This window comes from Malania oleifera, chromosome 1 (genome assembly GCF_029873635.1).
Source record: "Malania oleifera isolate guangnan ecotype guangnan chromosome 1, ASM2987363v1, whole genome shotgun sequence".
Classification (NCBI taxonomy): domain Eukaryota; kingdom Viridiplantae; phylum Streptophyta; class Magnoliopsida; order Santalales; family Ximeniaceae; genus Malania; species Malania oleifera.
The window spans coordinates 1,655,392-1,678,788 of NC_080417.1; the positions used below are offsets into that span (position 1 = coordinate 1,655,392).

Genomic DNA, 23,397 nt, shown 5'->3' on the forward strand with positions numbered 1-23,397 from the left:
CATTCGTCTGTAGTACGATTGACCTACCATATACCCTGGTTCGGACCCAGGGGGAAAAACTATCATTCTCTCTGACTCAATCGATTGTCATGCTACACGCTCCACGAGCCCGTGTGGTTGCATGTAATCACCACTAGCAACGATACCATGCTCATATCACAATCCATCCATCAGGGTTCACGTTTCCACATTCTCAATTCAGTATTCACGATTCAATATACTTATTCCAATATTCATTCAATTCTCATAATAACATATATTTCATTTTACATTTTCAACATTTCTCAATATACACATACCAGTATTTCATACTTTCTCATTTTCAAGGAAATCATTTCTACATATATCTATATATCACATTCCCTCATTTTCCATTAAACATATCAATATTTCACATTTCATCGTTTTCTTAGAAAATACTCATCATCATATATAATTTTTCAATATACCTCATATGCCACACCATTTTATCTGAGATTCATAACATAATAAATTCAGGTAAAATATCATATTTCATTTTCACATAATAACTCGATCAATATTTCTCAAAATCGTCTGTTATAATTTATTCCTCTTACTTGGTTTACTAAAAGGTCTAAAAACACCCAAATTCATGCATCCCACAACATTCAAAACTCCAAAACCCTGAAATTCACATTTCTCCTAAACTAATCAATTCAACTCTCAGAATAATAATTATTTTAATATTTTCTAGGCCCACACACTCCAAATAGCCAATTAAACTTTAACTATAATTAACGGATATATTTACACTATGCTACCCTAACCTTGGAGTGGTGTTTAGGAAACCCAAATTAAAAATATGTTCTGGCCAACATGACGAGATTCTGAGTTAGGACCCTGTGGTGATGTCCGATCATCGATTTGGCCGGAGATTAAAAGAAGAATTGAGGAAAGAATGAGAGGTTACCTTACCCCAGGAGTGGTGCCTATGTCGCTCTTACGACAAATCCACTGAGATGAAAATGTCGGTAGCGGAGAATGGAACCCAACGGTATTTTCCATTCTCTAATCGGTGCTTGTTTTGTCGAGAAATGAGGAGAGGATGAGAGGAGACAAGGAGAGAGAGACGTGATTCAAGGGGTGCTTTTGTCTCAATAAATAACAAAGGAAATCCTGAAGCTTCTTTAGGTGATATATATATATATATATATATATATATATATATATATATATATATATATATATGATATTATAATACTTAATTAATAATAATTTATTTAATTAATAAAAATAAAAATAAAAATAAAAATGATTTATTTATTTTATTTAATTTATTTATTATTTTTACACTTCCATTCATATTATCTTCTTGGGCATTACAAGTTTGGCCGAATTTCGATAACAAATATCGTGTGTCTCTCTCTCTCCCTATCTCATTTAAATTATTGCACTTTAGTTCCCATATGTGTATGTTTACTTATTTACTGTTATAATTATTCGCATGCACACATTAAATTTAAAGATATATGCTGCACACGTGTATGCCTACACTGATAGCCTAATCATTTTACATACATGCTTTTAATATTGAATAAGATATGAACTGTGGTGAATTGACAAATATTTAAATTAGTTAAAAAGTTTTAAAATCCAATTCTTCCCTCTTCTTGGGATCACACCAATTCCAACATTATGTTTGACAGAAGTCTTGAAATTAGAAGAACAAATTATCTAATAGAAATAATTCTTGTTCTAGAAAAGTTGTCAGACTCTTCTTTCATATTCATGCTCTATAAACAATGATTATTTCAAAATACATTAAAATATTGAGCCAATGCTTGCAAATCAAATTGTAATTGAAAGACAATTCAAAATATAGAGTAATAAGTAAAATTTATAGAGTAAGAAAAATATTATATCTCCTTCTATTGTGTTTCAACAATATAAAAAGTACTCACCATTCACTCAATTTATTTAATTCAAGAGGAATCCAAATAAAAATTTCAATGTATGGAAAGGTATGAAATGAAATAATGACAATGTTACATAGTCTAAGTCTAATATAATTATGGAGAAAAAAAAATCTGTTACGTCCATTTGGGGAGACCAAATTCTATGCCTTGAGTCTTGACTTGTATGTCCAATAGAAATGCTAATGGTTAATACCTTCCTTAGTTTGACCTTGATGTGGTCCCTTCAGAGCATCTAAGACTAGGCATTCCCAATTTTTATTTGATAATAATAAAAATAAAAAATAAAAAATATTGTTAATTTATAATATTAAAAATATTTTATTTGGAGTGTAAATTTTGAGTCTTAAATTTGAATATTCATTTCTAATTTTATATTTGTATTGTCCAATCAAATGCTAACACGTATACTTTGACCTTCCATATTAATTATCATAAGATTTTTGGGTGAATTATTGTGTTACGCGGACCTCCATTAGCGGCGGCCTAAGGCATGCAAGGGTGGGACCCACTTGCAACTTTGGTTAATTGTGGGCCCGGAGCGGTCCTCTGAGGATCTTCCACGTGTCCGTCACTGACTTTAAACGAGAAAGGCATTAGTGATGATTGGAAGCGACCTGACCCAGTCACCGGGTGAAATGTCAGAGGAGGTTGGATCGGGGGAGTGGCGCGCCACACGCTTGAGAGCCGACGACTCGATGGCTAAGCAGCGCCAAACGAAAACATATATTCTCCATTGTCCAACGTGTTGAAATTATTACATCCTTGTGCTACGTCATTCAGATAAATAATAATAATAATAATAACGATTTATAAATTAAAAAACATCATTAAATTATAATTAATTTTTATTTTTAAATAAAATATAAAAAATCATTATTAATTATAATTTTTCTTCTCAAAATAAATTACACTAGATTTGAATATGTGTTTAATGGTGACTTGTAATTATTATTATTATTATTATTATTTTTGAAACGTTGAGTTTCTTGGGTTTGCGCGCTAGACTAATTCCACGCCTAAGCTAGCTATGTTCTCAGCCAACACGAGATGAAAAGTGGGTTGACCCTTTTGGGAAGAGGGTGGCAATGTTAGAATGAGATGAGCTTCACTTAATTAGGGTAGTACGATCGGTTGTACAGTGAATTAACCGAATTCATCACATTTTTTTGATTAATCATATCCATCAATCAAACCGAACCAAACTATAGGATATACCAAGCCCTTACTCGATCAAATTTTATTAATTAATTTGGTTAATCAAAATTAATCATACTTAATAACATATATGGTAAAGGGGTCCTGATGCCTTTCCAATTTACTTATATATTTATGTATAATATAAATAAATATATTATGTTGATATATAATACAAATATATTTATATCTAACATTTATATCTGCAGTCAATAATTCGGTTAATTGAAAAAAAAAATCTTCAACAAAGTTGATCACCAAACACCAAAATTTTTGAAAAATCAAACTGAACCAATTGTTATTAAAATTTTAACCAAATCAATTTAACAAAACTTCTTCAGCTCGATTGATGAATTCAATTTTCACCGAATACCACTCAACCCTACGCTTAATCATGTCCAATGGCAACTATTTGGAGTGGGGTCTAGTGAGGAGACCTATGAGTATACGTAGTTTGAGACTTCTCATATGAGTACATTTTGGGAATACATTTATGTTACGTTTGCAGGCATAAATTTTGAGTTTTGAATTTTTAAATTTGAGTGAATTCGAATAAATTTTAATACAATTTTATATTATTATTTTATTCAAATCCACAAAAATCAAAATCCAAAGTTTGTGTTGAGCATAAGGCCAAAAAATTGCTCAACTTGATCACTTCGACCTAAATTATCAATAAAGAATAATTATGGAAGTGTTTAGATTGTCAACTTATTTGCAAAGTTTGTCTTAATTCTCACAAGTTTAATGATTTATTTAAAGGGTGGATAGTATTTATAATCCCTATTCAACCTTGATCCTTGAAATCAATTTCTTTCCAATATGCCATCTTCATCATGTTCGTAGAGGGAGTAACAACTGAATTGATTTTTAAGCTAAACTAGTAATGTATGAATTGTGTTGCATCGCATATGGTGTACTCTTTCTTATCCTATGTCTGAAAAAAAACTTTAGATTTGAATTTGTATTATATTTGGATAATGAGTAATATAAAATGTATTAAAATTTATCCAAAACTATTTACATTCAAATATAAAGTTCAAAATTTAAACTCCCAAATGCAGCCTTAATCTAAATAAATAATTAAACTAATAATAAGCTCATGATAACATCGATGTGAAAGCTTTCTCATGACTCTTGAGATCTTGGATCTCGACCTTGTGGATGGATGATCCCTCGATTCCTTAGCCTGACAATCTTGAATTGTCTTTAAGGGTGTTTTTTTAATCATATACAAGCGCGTAAAACACATATTTTTTAAAAAAAATTAAGTAAATAGATTCATAAAAAATTAGAGAGTTTATGCTATTGTACCCAACACTCCATGTGATCAAACTAACAAAACCAGAACCCCTATGGTGTGGTTCAGGTGATAGTGCGGGCTGCAGGAGTACCTTTCATGAGGTCAGGTGTTCAAACCCTTCCAGATTCGTTTCTGCCCTTAGATTCCTAAAATTTACCTCCATTTGGAATTGTAGGTTCGGCTTCAAGGGGCGCGAGATTTGTCATGTGCATCGTAAAACAGACACATGAAAACCCGATGCGTAATCTAAAAAAAAAACCTAACAATGCAGACCTTTAAAGCTAAACTCTTCCGTATATGACTTAATTGATCCTATTAAATAAGTCCATAGTTCGAGTTTATTATCAGAGCCTAGTTGAGCTTATAGTCGAATTGTTTAGGAACTGAAACGAGCCTATGTTCAGGCTAGATTCGTCTATTAAATGATCGTGACTCAAGAATCACTTTATTTAAATGATGAACAAATTTGAATGAGTTTTTGCCGAGTGGACTCGTGTATTGCTCGTGATCGACTTAATTCATTTAGATGTTTTTCTCCATTTTCTACACGAAAACGGCGTCGTTTATACCCTTTCGTCATCTCTAACTCCTGTGCGGACAGACGGCGTCGTACCGAGGCGTCGTGGGCCTCCATTTCAGCAAGGGACAAGTTAATAACAACGGAGGCCTCGGGGAACATGAATGTCGACGCCTCGAAGTAGAAGAACCCCTTCGAATCCTTCGACACTGCGATGAAGCTGTGATTCCAGTAGAATAAAGCAGTGAATCGAACTACGACTGATGAAGTTGGCGACATTGAAACCCTTCCCCTCCCACTGCTTCAAGCTCACCCATCATCATCATCGAATCTCTTCTTCGTTCTTCCGAATTTCTGCCCTCACGAGACCAATGGCGAGCAGCAGCAGCAGCTCTGGCGCCTACACCACCATCCGCGAGACCGTCACCTTCGGAAAGGAAATCAAGAAGAGCAAATTCATTGCCATCGCCGGCCCCATCTCCGACGATAAATCTGCCAACTCCTTCCTCTCCCAGGTCCCATCCCCCCTTCCCCACTAGGGTTCTTACTCATTGGTGTATTAGTTTATTGGTCACCATCCCGTTTCAATTCCTTGTTTTTATTCATTTCGAGGGGTGTTCCGTTGTTCTATATTTTTTTTCTTGTGTTTTAGCATAGAATCCGTTGTTTAGCTCCTCGATTGATTTTTGTAGTGCAAGCGCTATTTTGATAAACGTTGTTTGTTGATCACCTCAGGTCCGAGACCCGAAGGCCACTCACAATTGTTGGGCTTATAAGGTACATTACATGCTGTGATGTTTGGTTGATTGATTGACGAGACTGTTAATTCTCTATCTTGTATCAGTAATTGGCCTAGCTCTAGTAGTTTGTCTTGTTATCTTGATTGAATTAGTCTTTAATCTTCATGCTAATAAAAAAGGCTTCATGGTATTTGTTTATGTTGCTACCAAAATTTGTTTGAGAGAATTTGGATCAATCACGGCTTCGATCCCCTGCCAAAATGAGAGGAAAAACAGCTAGAACCGAGATGTATTCCGGAGGATCACTCCACAGCCTAACTTAGTGAATTTGGAAAGATTATATAATTGCAATAGTAAAGGAGTGAGTGAGAATGAGATGAGATGTTTTACCTTCCTTAGGGGGTCCTTTGTATAGACATTGGGGATACCTCATTTATTAATGGATATTTATTTGGATTGCAGGGTTACACTTCGGTTTTGGATGTGTTATTAGAGAGTAAATATTCATGTGCTAAACCCTGCTTTAATTAACATATGTTACCTCTTTCTATTAATTCCTTGATATCTTTTTATATCTTGGTCTTACGTACATTAATGATGAGTTTAAAGCTAGGGTCTCTTTTAGGTTATATCAGTTTCCCTCCTTTTCTTGAATCTTAGAGTTACATTTTTGGTTTGAGAGTATATTACATTTATGATAAGTCCTTTTATTATCATTAAATTGGAATTAAGTCATCAAATGGACATCTTAGGGCCTCATGAGTAGTGCTCATCAGATGGACCAATGCTCTACTTGTAGCATTCATTTCTTATTGTCTCATGAGCATTACTCATCATATGGGTTTGTACTTTGCCGAATTGTTGCCTGATGAGTAGTGCTCATCAAATGAACATTTTTGGGTCTCACGAGCGGTGCTTATTTGATGGGCAAATTTTTGTCAAGTTATGTCCATCTCTTGTTGCCTCATAGGCAATGCTCATCATCACGAGCTGAGTTTGTTTAAGGAATTATGCTTGCCTGTGACCGATTGTCTCGTGCGTTTGGGATGAATTTCTATCATGTAAATACTAGTACAGGGTTATTTTTTAAAGATAGTTTTTCCCTAGGCTAAAAAGGGAGTACGACTCCTTGGTCATATTGATGTTTCCTAGTGACAGAGTGAGAATAGCTTAAATAGCTCTTTAGGGGAGGGTGAGTGTTCATCAACTTGTAAAACTCACTAGCTATTGTCAATATGTTTAGCGCCTACTTGCCTCTCTCACTAGACACACATTGTTAATGGAGGTGTTGATAATGAATTATGTTATTTCAATGTTTATTGTTTAAGTGCCACTGCTTTCGTAAGTTGCTTATTGCTCTTACTTATATCTGTTTGAATGACAATGAAAGTGTTTTGTTGGTGAATTGTGGTAAATGTTAGGCTGGCTAGTTAACTTTTATTGTCTTATGAGCAGTGCTCATCAGATGGACCAATTTTTTCCTGAGTAGTGCCTTTTTCTTGTTGCCTTATAAGCAACGCTCATTAGATGATGACGAGGAGGAAGAGGAAGATAGTTCGAAGAGTAGATTTTTTTTTATCAAACAAGTGTATTTATTTGATGAATTTTTATTACCTGTTGAATATTCAATCATTGATAATATTTTTTCAGACCTTATAACATCTTTTACTTTATTTTTAACTCATTAGATTCATTCAGTAGTAGTTTCATTCACATAATTTTAATATTTCTAATGAAAATGGGAAAAAAAGGCATCACATGATCACTTGAAAAAATCATATCGTTATTTTGATACAACTAGATTCTAAGACTAGGAATCTCAAAATTCCATGTATTGTGAATCTCCGTCCCTTCTAAGTCCTTTAATTTATAAGTCTCTAGCTTGATTTCCACTGATACTTGGTACGATCCTTCCCAATTTGGCTTCAGCTTGTTAGGTCCTAGTTCTCCTGAGCGTACCCGTGCCTTCCTTAGGACCAAATCTCCGGACATGAATGATCGAGCCTTCGTTTGAAAGTGGTAATACTTAGCCACTTTCTGGCTGGTATGCCGCTATTCTGATTTGGGCTTGGTCTCATTTTCCCTCTATCAAATCTAACTTTGTTCTCAATTTTTCTTCATTTTCTTCTACATTTAAATGTTGCCTTGGCCATGAAGGAATTTTAATTTTTGCTGAAGTCACTGCTTTTGATCCAAAGGCCAGTAGAAAAAAGGGTTTCTCTAGTGGCTATTTTGCGGGTGGTGCGATATGCCCAAAGTATTGAAGGGAGCTCCTCTATCCACCTGTCTTGTGTGGACTCGAGACGCGTCGTGCGCCTCCATTTTGGTAATAACAAGTTAACAACAACAAAGGCCTTAGGGAACATGAGTGTTGACGCCTCGAAGTAGAAGAACCCCTTTGAATCCTTCGACACAACAACAAAGCTGTGATTCCAGTAGAAAATAGTAGAGAATCGAACTGCATCTGATGAAGTTGGCGACATTGAAACCCCTTCCGCAGCTTCAAGCTCATCCTTCATCATCATCGAATCTCTTCTTTGTTCTTTTGAATTTCTGCCCTTATGAGACCAATGGCGAGCAATAATAGCAGCTCTGGCGCCTACACTACCATCCGCGAGACCATCACCTTCTAAAAGGAAATCAAGAAGAGCAAATTCATTGCCATTGCCGGCCCCATCTTTGATGATAAATCTGCCAACTCCTTTCTCTCTCAGGTCCCATCCCTCCCTTCCCACTTGGGTTCTTACCCATTGGTGTATTAGTTTATTGGTCACTAACTCACTATCTTGTTTCAATTCCTTGTTTTTATTCATTTCGAGGGGTATTCTTGTTATTTTTTTTTGTTGTGTTTTAGCATAGAATATATTGTTTAGCTCCTCGATAGATTTTTGTAGTACATGCACTCTTTTGATAAACGTTGTTTGTTGATCACCTCAGGTCCGAGACCCAAAGGCCACTCACAGTTGTTGGGCTTATATGGTACACTTTATGCTATGATGCTTGGTTGATTGATTGATGAGGCTCTGTTAATTCTATATCTTGTATCAATAATTAGCCTAGCTTTAGTGGTTTGTCTTGTTACTTTGATTGAATTAGTAGTTAATCTTCATGCTAAGGAAAAAGGCTTTGTGGTATTTGTCTCTGTTGCTACCAAAATTTGTTTGGGAGAATTTTGATCAATCATGACTTCGATCTCTTGCCAAGAATGAGAGAAAAATGGTTTGGAGGACCCAGGGGTGTATTCTGGAGGATCACTCCACTGGCTAAGCTAGGTAGTGTGGAAGGATTATATGTTTGCAATAGTAAAGGAGTGGGTGAGAATAAGATGAGATACTTTACCTTCCAAAGGGGATTATTAGTATAGGCATTGGGGATACCGTATTATTGATTTTCCTATTAATGGATGTTTATTTGGATTGCAGGGGGGGTTACACTTTGGCTTTGGATATGTTACTAGAGAGTAAAGATTGATGTGCTAACCCCTTGCTTTACTCCTTGATATCTTTTCATTTTTTGTTCTTATGAGTTTAATGCTAGAGTCTCTTTTAGGTTATATTAGTTGCCCCTTTTTTCTCGAGCCTTTTACCTTTTTTGGCTTGAGAGTATATTACGTTTATTATAAGTATTTTTATTATCACGAGATTCAAATTAAGTCATCAAGTAAACATTTTAGGGCCTCATGAGCGGTGCTCATCAGATGGGCCAACGCTCTACCAGCAGTTCCCATTTCTTATTATCTCATGAGCGGTGCTCATCAAATGGGTTTGTACTTTGCCAAGTAGTGTTCGTCTCTTGCTGCTTCATGAGTAGTGCTCATCAGATGGACATTTTTGGGTCTCATGAGGGGTGCTCATTAGATGGACCAATTATTTGTCGAGTAGTGCTCGTCTCTTATTGCCTAATGAGCAGTGCTCATCAGATGGGTCAATTTTTTGTTGAACAGTGTCCGTCTATTGTTGTCATATAAGGGATGTTCATTAGATGGACTAATTTTTTGTTGAGTAGTGCCCATCTCTTGTTGCCTTATGAGTGGCGCTCATCAGATGGTGACGAAGAAGAGGAAAATAGTTCCAAATAGTGGATTTTTTTCCCCATCAAATGATTTGGTGAATTTTTCTCTGTTGAACATACAATCATTGATAATATTTCTTCAAAATCTTAGAATTCCATGTATTGTGAATCTCCTTCTGTTCTAAGCCCTTTTAATTTATAAGTATCTAGCTTGATTTCCACTGCTACTTGGTATGATCCTTCCCAATTTGGCTTGAGCTTGTTAGGTCCTAGTTATCCTGGCTTGAATACTCGAGCTTTAACTTGAAAGTTATAATACTTAGCCACTTTTTGCTAGTACGTCGTCATCCTGATTCGGGCTTGTTTTCGTTTTTCCTCTATTAAATCTAACTCTGTTATCAATTTTTCTTCATTTTCTTCTGCATTGAAATGTTGCCTTCGCCATGAAGGAATTCTTATTTTTGTTGAAATCATTGCTTCTGATCCAAATGCTACTAGAGAAAGGGTTTCTCCAGTGGTTGTTTTACGGGTGGTGTGATATGCCTGAAGTATTGAAGGGAGCTCCTCTATCCACTTGTCTTGTGCGATTTATGTTTCCCATCTATCGATTGCTTTGCCGTTATGCTAATGATGTAAAATGCAGGGTTATGCCTAAATCAGAGTAGAAAGTTTTGAAACTATGGTTATCGAATTGCTTCCCTTGATCCCACTGCTACAGTGTGCAGTATCCCATATCTTCATATGATCGAGGACCAGATAAATTTAGTGATATTTCTCTCTGTGATGTGGGACAGTGCCAACTTTGACCCATATAGTGAAGTAATCTATAGCAACCACTTATTATTTTTTTCCCCCTCGTGGCTTGAGGTAAAGGGTCCAATATGACAATTCCCCATTAAGCAAAAGGACATGAGCTAGCCAATGGAGAGAGAACATTAGCTGGTTAGCGGGATATGTTGGCATGCCTTTAGCATCTGTCACATTGCTTTATTGAATTCAAAGCATCTCTTCTCATGCTAGGCCAATAATACCCCTGTTGCAAAGCCTTATGAGCCAATGCCCTTCCTCCTCGGTGATTCTCTCAAATTCCTTCATGGATCTCTTTCAATATATACTCTGCTTCACTTTTATCCAGACAACGTAGGTATGGTAACGTAAAAGTTCGGCGGTATAGCTCTTCTTCTATTACTATGTATCTGGCTGCCTTTCTTTTGAGCTTTAATGATTCTTTCCCGTCTTCTGGTAACCACCCTTCTTTAAGGTGTTTTAAAATTGGAGCCTTCCAACATTCTCCTTCAACTGTAGTTGCTACAGTAACTTCCTCATAAGTAGGTTTCCTTATCGGCTCCACGTATATTACTTTCTACCAATCTAGTTTTGAGGCGGAGGCTAACCTTGATAGAGCGTCAACCTTTGTGTTCTTCAGCCTAGGGATATGTTTAATGCTAAACTCTGAGAGTGCTTTTGCATATTCTCATACTTTGGCCAAGAACCTAATCATCTTTGGTTCTCTAGCTTCAAAATCACCTTTTACCTGCTTTACCACCAGTTATGAGTCACTCATCACTTGTGATTTCTTTACTCCTAGGGATGTTGAACTTCGTAGCCTTGCCAGCAAGGCTTCATATTCTGCATTATTTGTTGATTGCAGTAAACTGCAGCCTCAAGGCATATTGTACTTTAGTCCCATCGGGTGTATTGAGAATTAGTCCTCCTTCCACACAATTAGAAGACCCATCTACCTGTAACATCCACTGCTTTGTGTTTTCAGTATCTTCAAAGGTTTGTTCAACTATGAAGTTGGTTAGGACCTGTGCTTTAACTGCTGACCTTGGCTTGTTGTGAATATCAAACTCTCCAAGCTCAACTGAACATTTCATCATTCTGCTTGATAGCTCGGGGCACTGAAGTTTTTGTCGTAAGGGTATATTAGTCAATACCTTGACCTTGTGAGCTTGGAAACAATGTCTTAATTTTCTTGCTAAATACAGTACAACGAGAGTTGCCTTCTTTGCGAGGCAATAGCTGATTTCAACACTCCTCAACACCTTGTTTATAGTATATAGACTTGTACTGTTTGCCTTCTTCTTGTACTAGGATAGAATTTACTGCATTGTTGGTAAAAGCTAAGCCGAAGTCTTCCCCTATGACGAATTCAATCAAGAGTGGTGGAGAGTTAAGGAATTGCTTTAGTTGCGCAAAGGTTTTATCCTGCTCCTCATCCCATTCAAATCTTTCAACTTTCTATAACGCTTTGAAAATGGTAAGCATTTATCCTCCAAGCAAGAGACAAATCTACTCAATGACGCCAACCTTCCCTTGAGGACTTGTATTTCTCTTTTACTTTGTGGGGGTACGCATTTCCATTAAAGCCTGAATTTTGTATGGATTTACCTCTATTCCCTTGTGAGTCACCATGAATCCTAGGAACTTTCCTGTGGATACTCCAAATACGCACTTGGTGGTGGTTTAATTTCATGCAGTACTTCCGGAGTAGTCCGAATGCACTCCTTAAGTCTCTTACATGATTGCTAGACTTTAAGCTTTTAATTAGCATGTCGTCCACATAAGCTTCGTGGTGTTTCAACTTTCACAAAAGATCTTCGATTATTTTGTTTACTAGTCTTTGATAAGTTGCCCTCGCATTTTTCAACTTGAATGACATTACCCTGTAGCAGTAGAGCCTCCTTTTGGTGACAAAGGCAGTTTTCTCTTCGTCCCATGGGAGCATGCAGATCTGATGGTAACATGAGAATGCATCCATAGAATTGAAAAGCTCATGGACCAAGGTAGAATCCACTAAATGAACTATCCAAGGAAGGGGGAAACTGTCCTTGGGCCATGCTTTGTTCAAATTTGTGAAGTCAATGCAAGTTCGCCACTACTTGTTTGATTTCTTCACAAATACCACATTGCTAAGCTATTTTGGGTAATGGACCTCCTTGATGAAGTTAACTTTCAAAAGTTTTATCACTTCTTCGTCAATTACCTTGACTTGCTCAAGAACGGTGGTGGCTAGGGTCCACTTGGAGTTTATGTTCAATAATCGTGGGGTCAATACCTGGCATGTCATCAACAAACCAAGCAAAGATATTTGCGTATTCTCATAACTTTAAAAGAAAGCGAATTTGGTAGTTGAGCCCCTAATTGGATGCACTTTTGTTTGTCTTTTTCTTCTAACGGTTGACCAATTCCTCAATTGGGGTGCCAATCTGTGAGTTTGTGCCTCTTATGTCCAAATCTTCTATGGTTAAAGTCTCTCGCACCTCTGTCTTTCCTTTTAGAGCCATCACATAGCAATTGCGAGCTGCCATTTGGTCTCTCCCCTTACCTCGTTTGGAGTTGAAAATTTGACTTTTAGTTAGCAAGTGGAGGTGATGACTCGAGCTGCATAAGAGTTGGACAACCAATTATCACATTATAAACTGATGGACAGTCTACCACTAAGAAGTTAGTCACAAGAGTGATTTGCTGAGGGGTGTTCGCATTGCTAAGGAAAGGGTGATGATTCTCAAGGGGTGGGCCACATCTCCTCCAAATCCTTCTAGAGGCATTGAGACTGGGTTCAAATGCTCCACCCTTGTTTTCGTCTTCTATAGAACTAACCAAAAGATTATATTTGCCGAACTTCCATTATCTATCAAAATTCTCCGTACCCAATAATTAGCAATGAGGAAAGATATCACCATAGTATCCTCGTGTGATTATCGAACTCCCTTCATGCCCCCTTCTATGAAGATAATGATTTCATCTTTTCAAAAATTTTTCTAAGTCGGTGTGTGGTTATTTACCAAGAAGATCTGTTTAGCGTATTTCTTCCTTACTCCACCACTGTCACATCCACTAGCAAGCCCTTTGAATATCACAATGATTTCATCAATAAGCTGTTCCACCATTTGAGAATTTTTTGGTTTTTGTTGATTGCGTACTTCTATCCTATGATCATTCTTTTTTATGAACTTAGACAAATGTCCTTGTCGGATTAAAGCCTCGATCTCGTATTTTATATGGATGCATTCCTCTGTATTATGCCCATGATCTCTATGGAACTCATAGAACTTAGATGTGTTTCGTTTATATAACGGTGTTTGCATGGGTTCAGGCCATGTTACGTAGCTTTTCTCACTTATGTGCACCAACACATGGATTCGAGAGACATTCAAGGGTGTGTCGGATTGGTATTTAGGGGTGAATCGCACATCCTTAAAATAACTAGACTACTTATTAGCTTCTTGTTTCTTGCCTCCTTAAACCGTTTCATTTGCCCCCTTCGAATTTTTCCTTCTCAAGTCTATCTTGTTCCTACTTGTGGTGATGCCATATTCCAGGTTGATATGCTTCTGAGCTCGCGGAGCTAATCATTAGCTCCCCATGTTAACTTTTGGGGTGGGGGGGGGGGGGGGGAGCTTTTTCCTTAAGGAATTTAGAAAGTCACGAGGCTGGAGAGTTGTTGTTAGAGCGGCTACTACTACTACATTATTTAAGTTTCTGTCCAAGGTCGCGTTAACGAAACAACGAATAAATTCTTTCAATGTTTCCCTCTCTCCTTGAACAAGGCTTATAAGGTAGGCTGAAGTCTTCGCCATTTTACGGCTGCTGACGAAATGCTACAAACTGCTATTCCATCTCATAGAAAAACCCAACCAAGCCGGACTTGAATGTCTGATACCATGCTCTAGCGTTCCCCTTTAGGGATGTTGCAAATGCTCAGTACATAATGGCATCAGGTGCACCTTGCTATTGCATCAACATTCTATAGGTGTCGAGGTTGTGTAGGGGATTTGACGACCCATCATATCCTTCTATGTTGTACATCTTGAATTTATTAGGCAAAGGTATCTCTATTATTTCCTTGCTAAAGGGAGGATTAGAAGATCTAACTGAGGTTTCCCCTATTAAGGGTTGGTTGCGAACTTCTTTTACCAACTTTTCTAGTTGATCAATTCTCTTGAGTTTTTCTTCAAATTCCTAGGACCGTTGATCATTAATGCCCACATTGTGTGCTCCTTACACTTCGTTTGTCATATTTGAAATTTTCAAGGCAACTTCATATGGCATCATCGCCTTAATCTTAGGTGTTCTTTCTGCTTGAACAACCCTTGGGTCATGTTCTACAAGATTTTTATTTTTATTTTTTTTTCTTGTTGTAAGATCATGCTAAACATGTCTTCCACCCCTCTTTGGAAGACTAGAAATTGTTCTAAAGGCACAATTTGCGGGAAATTGTCTAGTGGCGGGGTAGTGAATCAACTGGGGGCGATTGATCCCTAGCAACAGGTTCGGACTCGAAATTGCGTGATGTAGCAATGGTTGAGTTTTAGAAAGAAATCCTTCCAAGTTTCCCATAGACGGCTCCAATTGTTGCTATGAAAGTTTGTCTAGGAGAATTTGAATCAATCACGACTTCAATCACCTACTAAGAATGAGAGAAAAATGGCTTGGAGGACCCAGGGTGTACTTTGGGTAATCATTTTGATGCCTAAGTTATGAAATTTAGAATGATTATATGATTGCAATAGTAAAGGAGTGTGAGAATGAGATGAGATGTCTTACCTTCCTTAGGGGTTCCTTTTCATAGGCGTTAGGGATACCTTATTATTGATTTTCCTATTAATGGATATTTATTTGGATTGCAGGGGTTACACTTTGGCTTTAGATATGTTACTAGGGACTAAAGATTGGTGTGCTAAGTCCCTACTTTAATTGATGGGCGTTACCTCCTTTCCATTAATTCCTCGATGTCTTTTCATTTTTTTGGTCTTGCACGAGTTAATGTTGAGTTTATGTCAAGATCTCTTTTAGGTTATATCAAATCAAGGAATTAATGAAAGGACGAGGTAACATTGGTTAACTAAAGTAGGGGGGTTGGGCAAACCAATCTTTACTCCCTAGTAACATATTCGAATGTATCCCTTGCAATCCATTAGTAGGGAAATCAATAGGTAGGTATCCCAAACATGGTTTTAAATTGCAGTAGCGGGTAGCGTAACGTAACGGTAACGGGTGTAATGGGAAGCGGGAGTAGCGGATGTTACATAACGAGAAGTGGGTGTAACAACTGTGAAATTTTTTGAAGCACGCACAACCTTGTGCGTATTAGCGTACTTGCATGTTTTAAGCTTTTAACCCTTCTTAGAAAGAGTTTTAGTGTATTTTGGATCCTTTAGTTCGAGTAACTAAGTTATTTGGTAAGGGCAACAAGTTTACATTTGTTTTAAACCACCATTGATAGAAAAATTACGTGTGTGTGCGTGCGTATTTATACTTCTCATTGTTCTTATCTGTGATAAATTCTTATGTGTGCTAAATTAATTAATAAAATAAAATACATTATATACTCCATTAATATATTAGAAACATAAGACATACGAATAATACAAATATAAAATAGTTAGAAAAGAAAGAAGGTTGAAGTTGAAAAATATAGAACATAAATATCACATTACTAATATTATCAAAATAAAATATTTTCCTAACAAGTGAATATTTTCAAATTGTTAATTAATGCATCTATTGTGAGTATTTAAAGAAATAGTAAATTTTGTATCATTGTCATCCTCTTTATAATCTTTTCCCCCTCTTGCCACTTGGTATATTGAGAATGATATATGAAAGAGAGGGAAAGAGTGAGAAGAAAAAGTGAAAAATAAAATAATTTTTTGGTGTAATAGTCCTGTAGCGGTTACGTAACGGCTGTAGCGGCCTTTACGTAACGGTTGCGGTCCATAACGGCCGCTATGGACGTGATTTTTCTTCCCACAAATTTCGCGGTATGTAACGGTATCGGTAACCCAAAAAACCGTTACGTAACGGTCGCGGCCTTTATTTAAAACCATTATCCTGAATGCCTATAAAAATGACGCCTTAAGGAAGGTAAGGCATCTCATTTCATTCTTACTTACTCCTTTACTATTGTGATCATATAATCCTTCAAAATTCCCTGACTTAGGCATCAAAGTGATCCTCTGGAATACATTTTGGGTCCTCCAAGTTGTTTTTCTCTTATTCTTATTAGGTTATCGAAGACGTGATCCAAATTCTCTTGGACAAATTTTGGCTGCAATAGTTTGTGCTATGTGTGGGAAACTTGGAAGGATTTCTTTCTCTCTACCATGGCTGGCTGCATCACAGAATTCCGAGTCCAAACTCGTTGTTGGGGATCAATCACCTTAGTTGGTTCACTCCCCACAACTAGACAATTTGCCATAAATTGTGTCTTTAGACCAATTTCTAGCCTTCCAAAGGAGGGCGGAAGACATGTTTAACATGATCTTACAACCAAAAAAAGATCCTATAGAGCATGACCCAAAGGTTATTCAAGCAGAAAAGACACCTGAGGGTAAGGTGTTGGAACTACATGAAGTTGGCATGAAAATTTTAGATATGACAAAGAAAGCAAAAGGAGCCAATATTTTGGGCATTAACAAGCAACGATCTTAGGAATTGGAAGAAAAACTAAAGAAAATTGATCAACTGATGAAAGATGGTAAAAGAAGTTTACAACTAACCCTTAATAGGTGAAACCTTAGCTAGATCTTATGATCCTCCCTTTACCTAGGAAATAATGGAGATTCCTCTACCCAATAAATTTTAAGATGCCTAACATAGACTAATATGATTGGTTGTTAGATCCCCTAGACCACCTCGACACATTCAGAATGTTGACGCAATTGCAAGGTGAACCTAATGCCATGATGTGCCAAGTGTCACGGGCCGACTATTTTCACACCTTTGTGAAAGTACCGTGCGGCGCTAGCTAAAACACGCTTGCTTAACTAGTCAACCTATTGTTTACCACAATTCATCCACGAAACACTTTTATTAGCATTCAATCAAATATCAGCGGAAGCAGTAAGCAATTATGAAAGCAATGGCAAGTAAGCAATAAACATTGGAACAAATGCAATTCATTAGCAACACCTTCGTTAACATTGCGTGTTTAGCGAAGGAGGCAAGTAGGCTAAACACATTGACAATAGCTAGTGAGTTTTACAAAATTGATGAACACTCACCCTCCCCTAAAGAGCTTTACATGCAATTCTCATCTTGGAACTAGGAAACATCAAAGTGACCAAGGAGTCATACTACCGTATTTGGCATACAGAGAAACAACTAGTAGAAAATAAACCTACACTAGTATTTACATGATGGAAACCCATCCGAAACGCTCGAGACAAGGGGTCATAGGCAAGCATAATGCCCTGAACAAGCTAGGTTCGTAACAAAGCATTGCAACAACCCTAAAGAAGAATGCTAGAGCATGGTACTGAACATTGAATCCCGGCTCGGTTGGGTCTTTTTATGAGATGGAGTAGTAGTTTGTGGACATTTCATCAATAGTTAAAAAATGGCGAAGACTTCGGCCCACCTTATGAGCCTCGTTCAAGGAAAGGAAGAGATGCTGAAAGAGTTCATGCACTGCTTTTTCAGTGCAACTCTGGAGATTAGAAACTTGGATCACAAAGTAACAATGGTCATTGAAATTTGGAATAGCTTCCCAAGAGGGGGGTGAATTGGATTCTTTTCATTTTTAATATTTTTAATGCTTATGACACCAAAATAAGAAAGAAATTAACTATCAATCACACTTCCAGATACTGAAATTTAAATTCACAAGCCAATCAACCAAATTAAACAATTTAACCAATCAAGCAAGAATTTTAGAATCTTTATTAGCTACCCTGTAGATATTCTCAACCTTCTTTGAACAAAACCTTTGTATGCACTTCCCTTTATTAAGATTTCCACAGATTAATCAACGTACTTCCTTTTGGGTTTCCGCAAACGGTCAATCAAAACGTACTTTCTAAATATCAAGTGTCCTCCTTTGATTCTAACTTTAGATCTTGCAATCTGCACTTTAAAATACACAACAACATATTGTACAGAAAATAATAAGTAAAGAAGAAAGAAAGACACAAGGTTTTTACGAGGTTCGGCTTCAACACAGCCTACGTCCTCGCCCTTGGCAAAACACCGAAGGGTTCCACTATAGCAGTTCCGTTACCGGGTGGAACAACACCTGTTTACAATCACTCCTTGGCTAAGGCTAGAACCCGACTTCTTCAAATAATATACCCTTGTTTGGTCAACGATCCAACAACCTGGAATCGTTCAGAATCTACAAGAGAAATAATTAGAAGATTGTGTACAAGAAACGCTCACACAAAGAGCAGGTTAGTACAATTTAAAACTATGTACTTTAAAAGATAGATATCAAGAATGAAATACACTTTTGAAGCTTTAACAAGAATTTCACCAAATTCCTTTTCTCCAGATGAGAAATCAGCAATCTAACTTCAGGAATTGATGAACAAGAATATTAGAATCACGGTACTTTCAGTTTGCAAGAGATGATCAAGATGAGACTTTGAGAGCAAGAGAGCTTATGAGAGATTTTCAAAGTTTGGTGTATTTTTGATTTACAAAAACCATGTATTTATAGACTTTCAAAACAAGTTTCCTTGTTACAAAAGTTTCCTTAGAGGATTTCCCAAGTTGTTAGAAAATTTGGAGCTCAAACAGCTATTATTTAAAATATTAAATTTTAAAAAATCTGCTCGTTGAACAGTGTTCAGATGACTGAAGAGTCGAGTTCAGTCATCTGAAGTTCCTGAGACTCTTTAAAAAATGAACTGAACACAGGGTCAGATGACCGAAGTAGGGTTCAGACGACCGAAGAGTCGGGTTCAGATGACCGAAGAGACAAGTTCAGTCATCTGAACAGCTATTGCCTGTTTCTGTTTCTTCCCAGAAAATCTTCAGACGTTTGAGCTTATTCTTCAAACGTCTGAGCTTATTCTTCAGACATCTGAACATGAAGTTTAGTCATCTGAAGTTACAACTTTAGTCATCTGAACAGAAAGTTCAGTCATCTGAACAAAAAGTTTAGTCATCTAAACAGACAAACACTGTTGAAATATATTTTCCATGAAAAAATGATTTGATCTCTTAATCAAAACTTGTGTTAATAATCCTAAATAGGTTTTTAAGTCCTCATAATCTCTTGGAAAAGCTTCAAAACATATTTCAATTGATATTTAACTTTGAAATACTTACAATGGATTTCCTAATAACTTTATATGCCATGTTTGAGATCTTTCTCATACTTTTTGCTTTTGAAGTTCTTTGAGTATGTGCTTGAACTTGCTTTATCTGCCAATGCTTTAATTTTTCTTTGGATCACTTGTTAGTTTAACTTTCTTGATGTCCTACATTTGATCCATACTTGATCTATACTTGCTCCATACTTGATTTACACTTGATTCATACTTGATCTACACTTGATTTATACTTGATATTCACTTGATTTCCTGAAACAAAAACTCAACCTTTGCACATTAAAGTATCCTTAGTTTGTTATCACCAAAACTAATTAAAAGACCTTATTAGGCCAACAGTGGCCTTTACAACGACTTTGCAACGTTGTAACTTCTTGAATTCCATAGGGAAGAAATCCCTGATCTATATGGGAGAGCTAATGGTGTGAGCTTAGAAATATATCAATCTAGAGGAGGTTATTATCATAAAAATAAGTAGATCGAATTTGAAGAGAAAACATAGTAGAAACGCTAATGAAATTCTCTAGGGAGGAGTAAGGAAATATACCTCTAGTAAAGACTTTACTTCTAAGTATGGAGAATAAGAGAAGGGCAGAGAGACTATTTACAGGAGAAAAAGTGGTGGCTCGGACCATGAAACTTCGTGAGATGCGAATCATGTTGGGGAAAATCTACCCAAAAAATGGGCACTGCTCGACAAAAAATGGGTCCATCTGATAAGTACTGCTCACGAGGTCAAAAAATGTCCATCCTATGAGCATTGCTCATAAGTCCATACGATACAGACACTATTTTGCAAAAAATAGGCCGTTCTATTGAACACCTCTCATGAGGCTGAAAAATGCTCATTTGATGAGCACTGCTCATGAGATTAAAAAATGTCTATCTGATGAGTACCGCTTATGAGGCAACAAGAAATGGTCATTGTTCGGCAAAAAAATTGACCCATGTGATGAACATCGCTTATGAGATCTAAAAATGGTCATCCGATGAGCAGTGCTCATGAGGCAACAATAGACGGGTGTTACTTGGAAAATAATTGATCCATCTAATAAGCGCCGCTCATGAGGTTAAAAAATGCCTATCTGATGAGCATCACTCATAAGGCAACAAGAGAAAATATGACTCGACAAAAAATTGGCCCATTTGATGAGCACCGCTTATGAGGCCTAAAAATGCTCATTTGATGAGCACTGCTCATGAGGCAACAAGAAACGGACATTACTTGGCAAAGTATTTGCCCATCTGATAAATACCGCTAATGAGGCCCAAAGATGCCCATCTTATGACTTAATTTGAATCTTGTGATAATAAAAGAACTTTTAGTAAATTCAAAATACTCTCGAGCCAAAAAGGTAACTCTTAGACTCGAGAGTTTTTTTTTTTTGGGGGGGGGGGGGGGGGCACAACTGGTATAACCTAAAAGAGACCCTAACATTAAACTCCACACTAACTCTATGTAAGACTAAAAAATGAAAAGACATCAAGGGATTAATAGAAATTAGGTAACGTTTGTTAATTAGGTTCGCATACTAATCTTTACTCCCTAGTAACATATCTGAAATATAATCCCAGCAATCCATTAGTAGGGAAATCAATAGGGAGGTATCCCAAATGCCTATAAAAAGGATTCCTAAGGTAAGACTTCTCATCTCATTCTTATTCACTCCTTTACTGTTGCGACCATATAATCCTTCCATATTTCCTGACTTAGGCATTGGAGTGATCTCCCTTAGTAAACCTTGGGTCTTTTGTCCTCCAAGCCATCTTTCTCTCATTCTTGTTTGGTGATCGAAGTCATCATTGATCCAAATTCTACCGGACAAATTTTGGCTGCTAGTCTCTTTGCACTTGTCATGAACAATTCCTTTCTATTGGGTGGCAAATTTGTCGGGGGAGATGTGGGTTACAAAATGAATCCAAGGTTTAAGACTTGAACATATTGTTTTAGGCCATATTCAGGGCCTTTATATAAGGGTAATTGATATTAAATTTTGTTGATCACAATAAATTTGTCAGTAGCTTCTCCAAGAATGTATTTGATTAAAAGGAGTGCTTGGGTAGCATTTACTCTGTACCATTTGATCCATCAGCTCAAACTTCTTAGCCCTATGCTGTTGTTTACTCTATTAGGTTGGAGGTCAATACCGGAGTAGTGATGATGGTGAACCATCGGGTACAGCTGGCAAACCAATACAGTCTGCAATAGACTTTTCTGGACTAGATAAAGTGATGGTGGTTGTGATCAGGTGAAATATTTTCACATTACAATGATTCATTTTACCTTCATTGGTATCAACTTCAATTTATCTTATTGTCTTTTGGCAAAGGAACTGCTTGTGCTATATAGCCTATATTGTGAATATATAATGTTCTTTGACAAATGGTAAACTCTCCAGCTGTGATCTTAAGCATGAACTTATTTTTTTTTGGGTTTGCTTGTTCTGTGGATGAGCTTCTTCTTCTTGTTTTTTATGCAATGTTTGAGCCGAATTTGGTGTGTTTCCAATTCTGTATGCCTAATTTCAGGCATTTTGGAGGTATCAAGCTTGGCACTGGAGGACTAGTCCGGGCTTACGGAGGAATTGCATCTGAATGCTTGAGAAATGCACCCACCCTTCTTATGAAATCTAAAGTACATGATTTCCTATTGAATACTTTCTTGTGTCCTTTGTTCTTTTTATCCATCTTCTGTTGGTGAAGGCATGTGATGCAGATCTCCCCCCCACCCCTCTCTTTCAGATTACACATTCTTTATGGATTGAAAGTTCAACTTTTTGGATATTTAATTTAGGGAATAGCTTTTAATTGTAGGTTTCGATGGGTGTGGAGGTCCCCTTTGATCTATTAGGAATTTTGTATCATCAGGTAACCTTGCTCATGCTAATGTGATGGAGTGTGAAAAGTTTGTCTACATTTCACAATTTGACCTGAAAAAGAGTACCATGTGCTTGGTGGTTGCAGCTACAATCTTTTCAAGTTCAGGACATAAAGCAAGACTATGAAACCGGTAAAGATGGAATTACCATGGTAACCTTCAAAGTTGATTTTGATCGGGTTGAGAGTTTGAAGGATGCTATCAAATCCCATTGTAGCCGGGAACTTGAGTTCTACTAGTTATGGAATGGACATCAGCAATCATAACTCCTTTTTTATCATCTTCACATACACAAGTACAGAGTTCCCAATATAGCTCATTATATCTAGATATGTTTTTCCTCTGCTTGTCACTAATCATGCCCAACATGAGGATGCTAGTCTTGATATTCTCAGTAAAGTCAATTGCAGGTTGATGTAGAAGATAACTATAACATAATATGCCAGACAGGTGGTGTTTGGCCTGATACATTATATGTTGTATATACAATTTTTTGTCAAATAAAATTATAGTTGATTTTGTCAAAAAAATATACTTGATTTTTGTTTCCTGACCTGTTGGATCATATTATTATTATTATTCATTGGCACATTATATTTGGTCAAGTAGCCATCAGATTGTTCTTTAATTTTGTTACCCAATGAGATCTGTCTCAACATTTAACTGCCGTCAGAAATCTGTGCGCACTTGTTTGTTTTTTATCTTTTGTACAGGATCAACCCCACACGAAGAAGAAGCTGTTATTGACTAGTATCG

General features: G+C 36.8%; 1 protein-coding gene across 1 annotated transcript; it reads left to right on the plus strand.

Annotated features, from left to right (window-relative positions):
* The first annotated feature begins 5,082 nt into the window (after nucleotides 1-5,082).
* On the plus strand, nucleotides 5,083-23,171 carry LOC131151666 (uncharacterized). Its single transcript, XM_058102993.1, has 6 exons — nucleotides 5,083-5,466; nucleotides 5,687-5,728; nucleotides 21,897-22,012; nucleotides 22,293-22,398; nucleotides 22,578-22,631; nucleotides 22,728-23,171. Exons 1-6 carry the CDS (start codon nucleotides 5,215-5,217, stop codon nucleotides 22,878-22,880), a joined length of 723 nt encoding a protein of 240 aa, XP_057958976.1. The 5' UTR covers nucleotides 5,083-5,214; the 3' UTR covers nucleotides 22,881-23,171.
* The last annotated feature ends 226 nt before the right edge of the window (nucleotides 23,172-23,397 follow it).

Excerpts from the sequence above, each read along its gene's own strand:
- LOC131151666 (XM_058102993.1), top strand. The coding sequence starts at position 5,215 with ATGAAGTTGGCGACATTGAAACCCTTCCCCTCCCACTGCTTCAAGCTC. Across the intron at positions 5,467-5,686 it reads CCAACTCCTTCCTCTCCCAG|GTCCGAGACCCGAAGGCCAC; the intron begins GTCCCATCCCCC and ends TGATCACCTCAG. Across the intron at positions 22,632-22,727 it reads TAGGAATTTTGTATCATCAG|CTACAATCTTTTCAAGTTCA; the intron begins GTAACCTTGCTC and ends TGGTGGTTGCAG.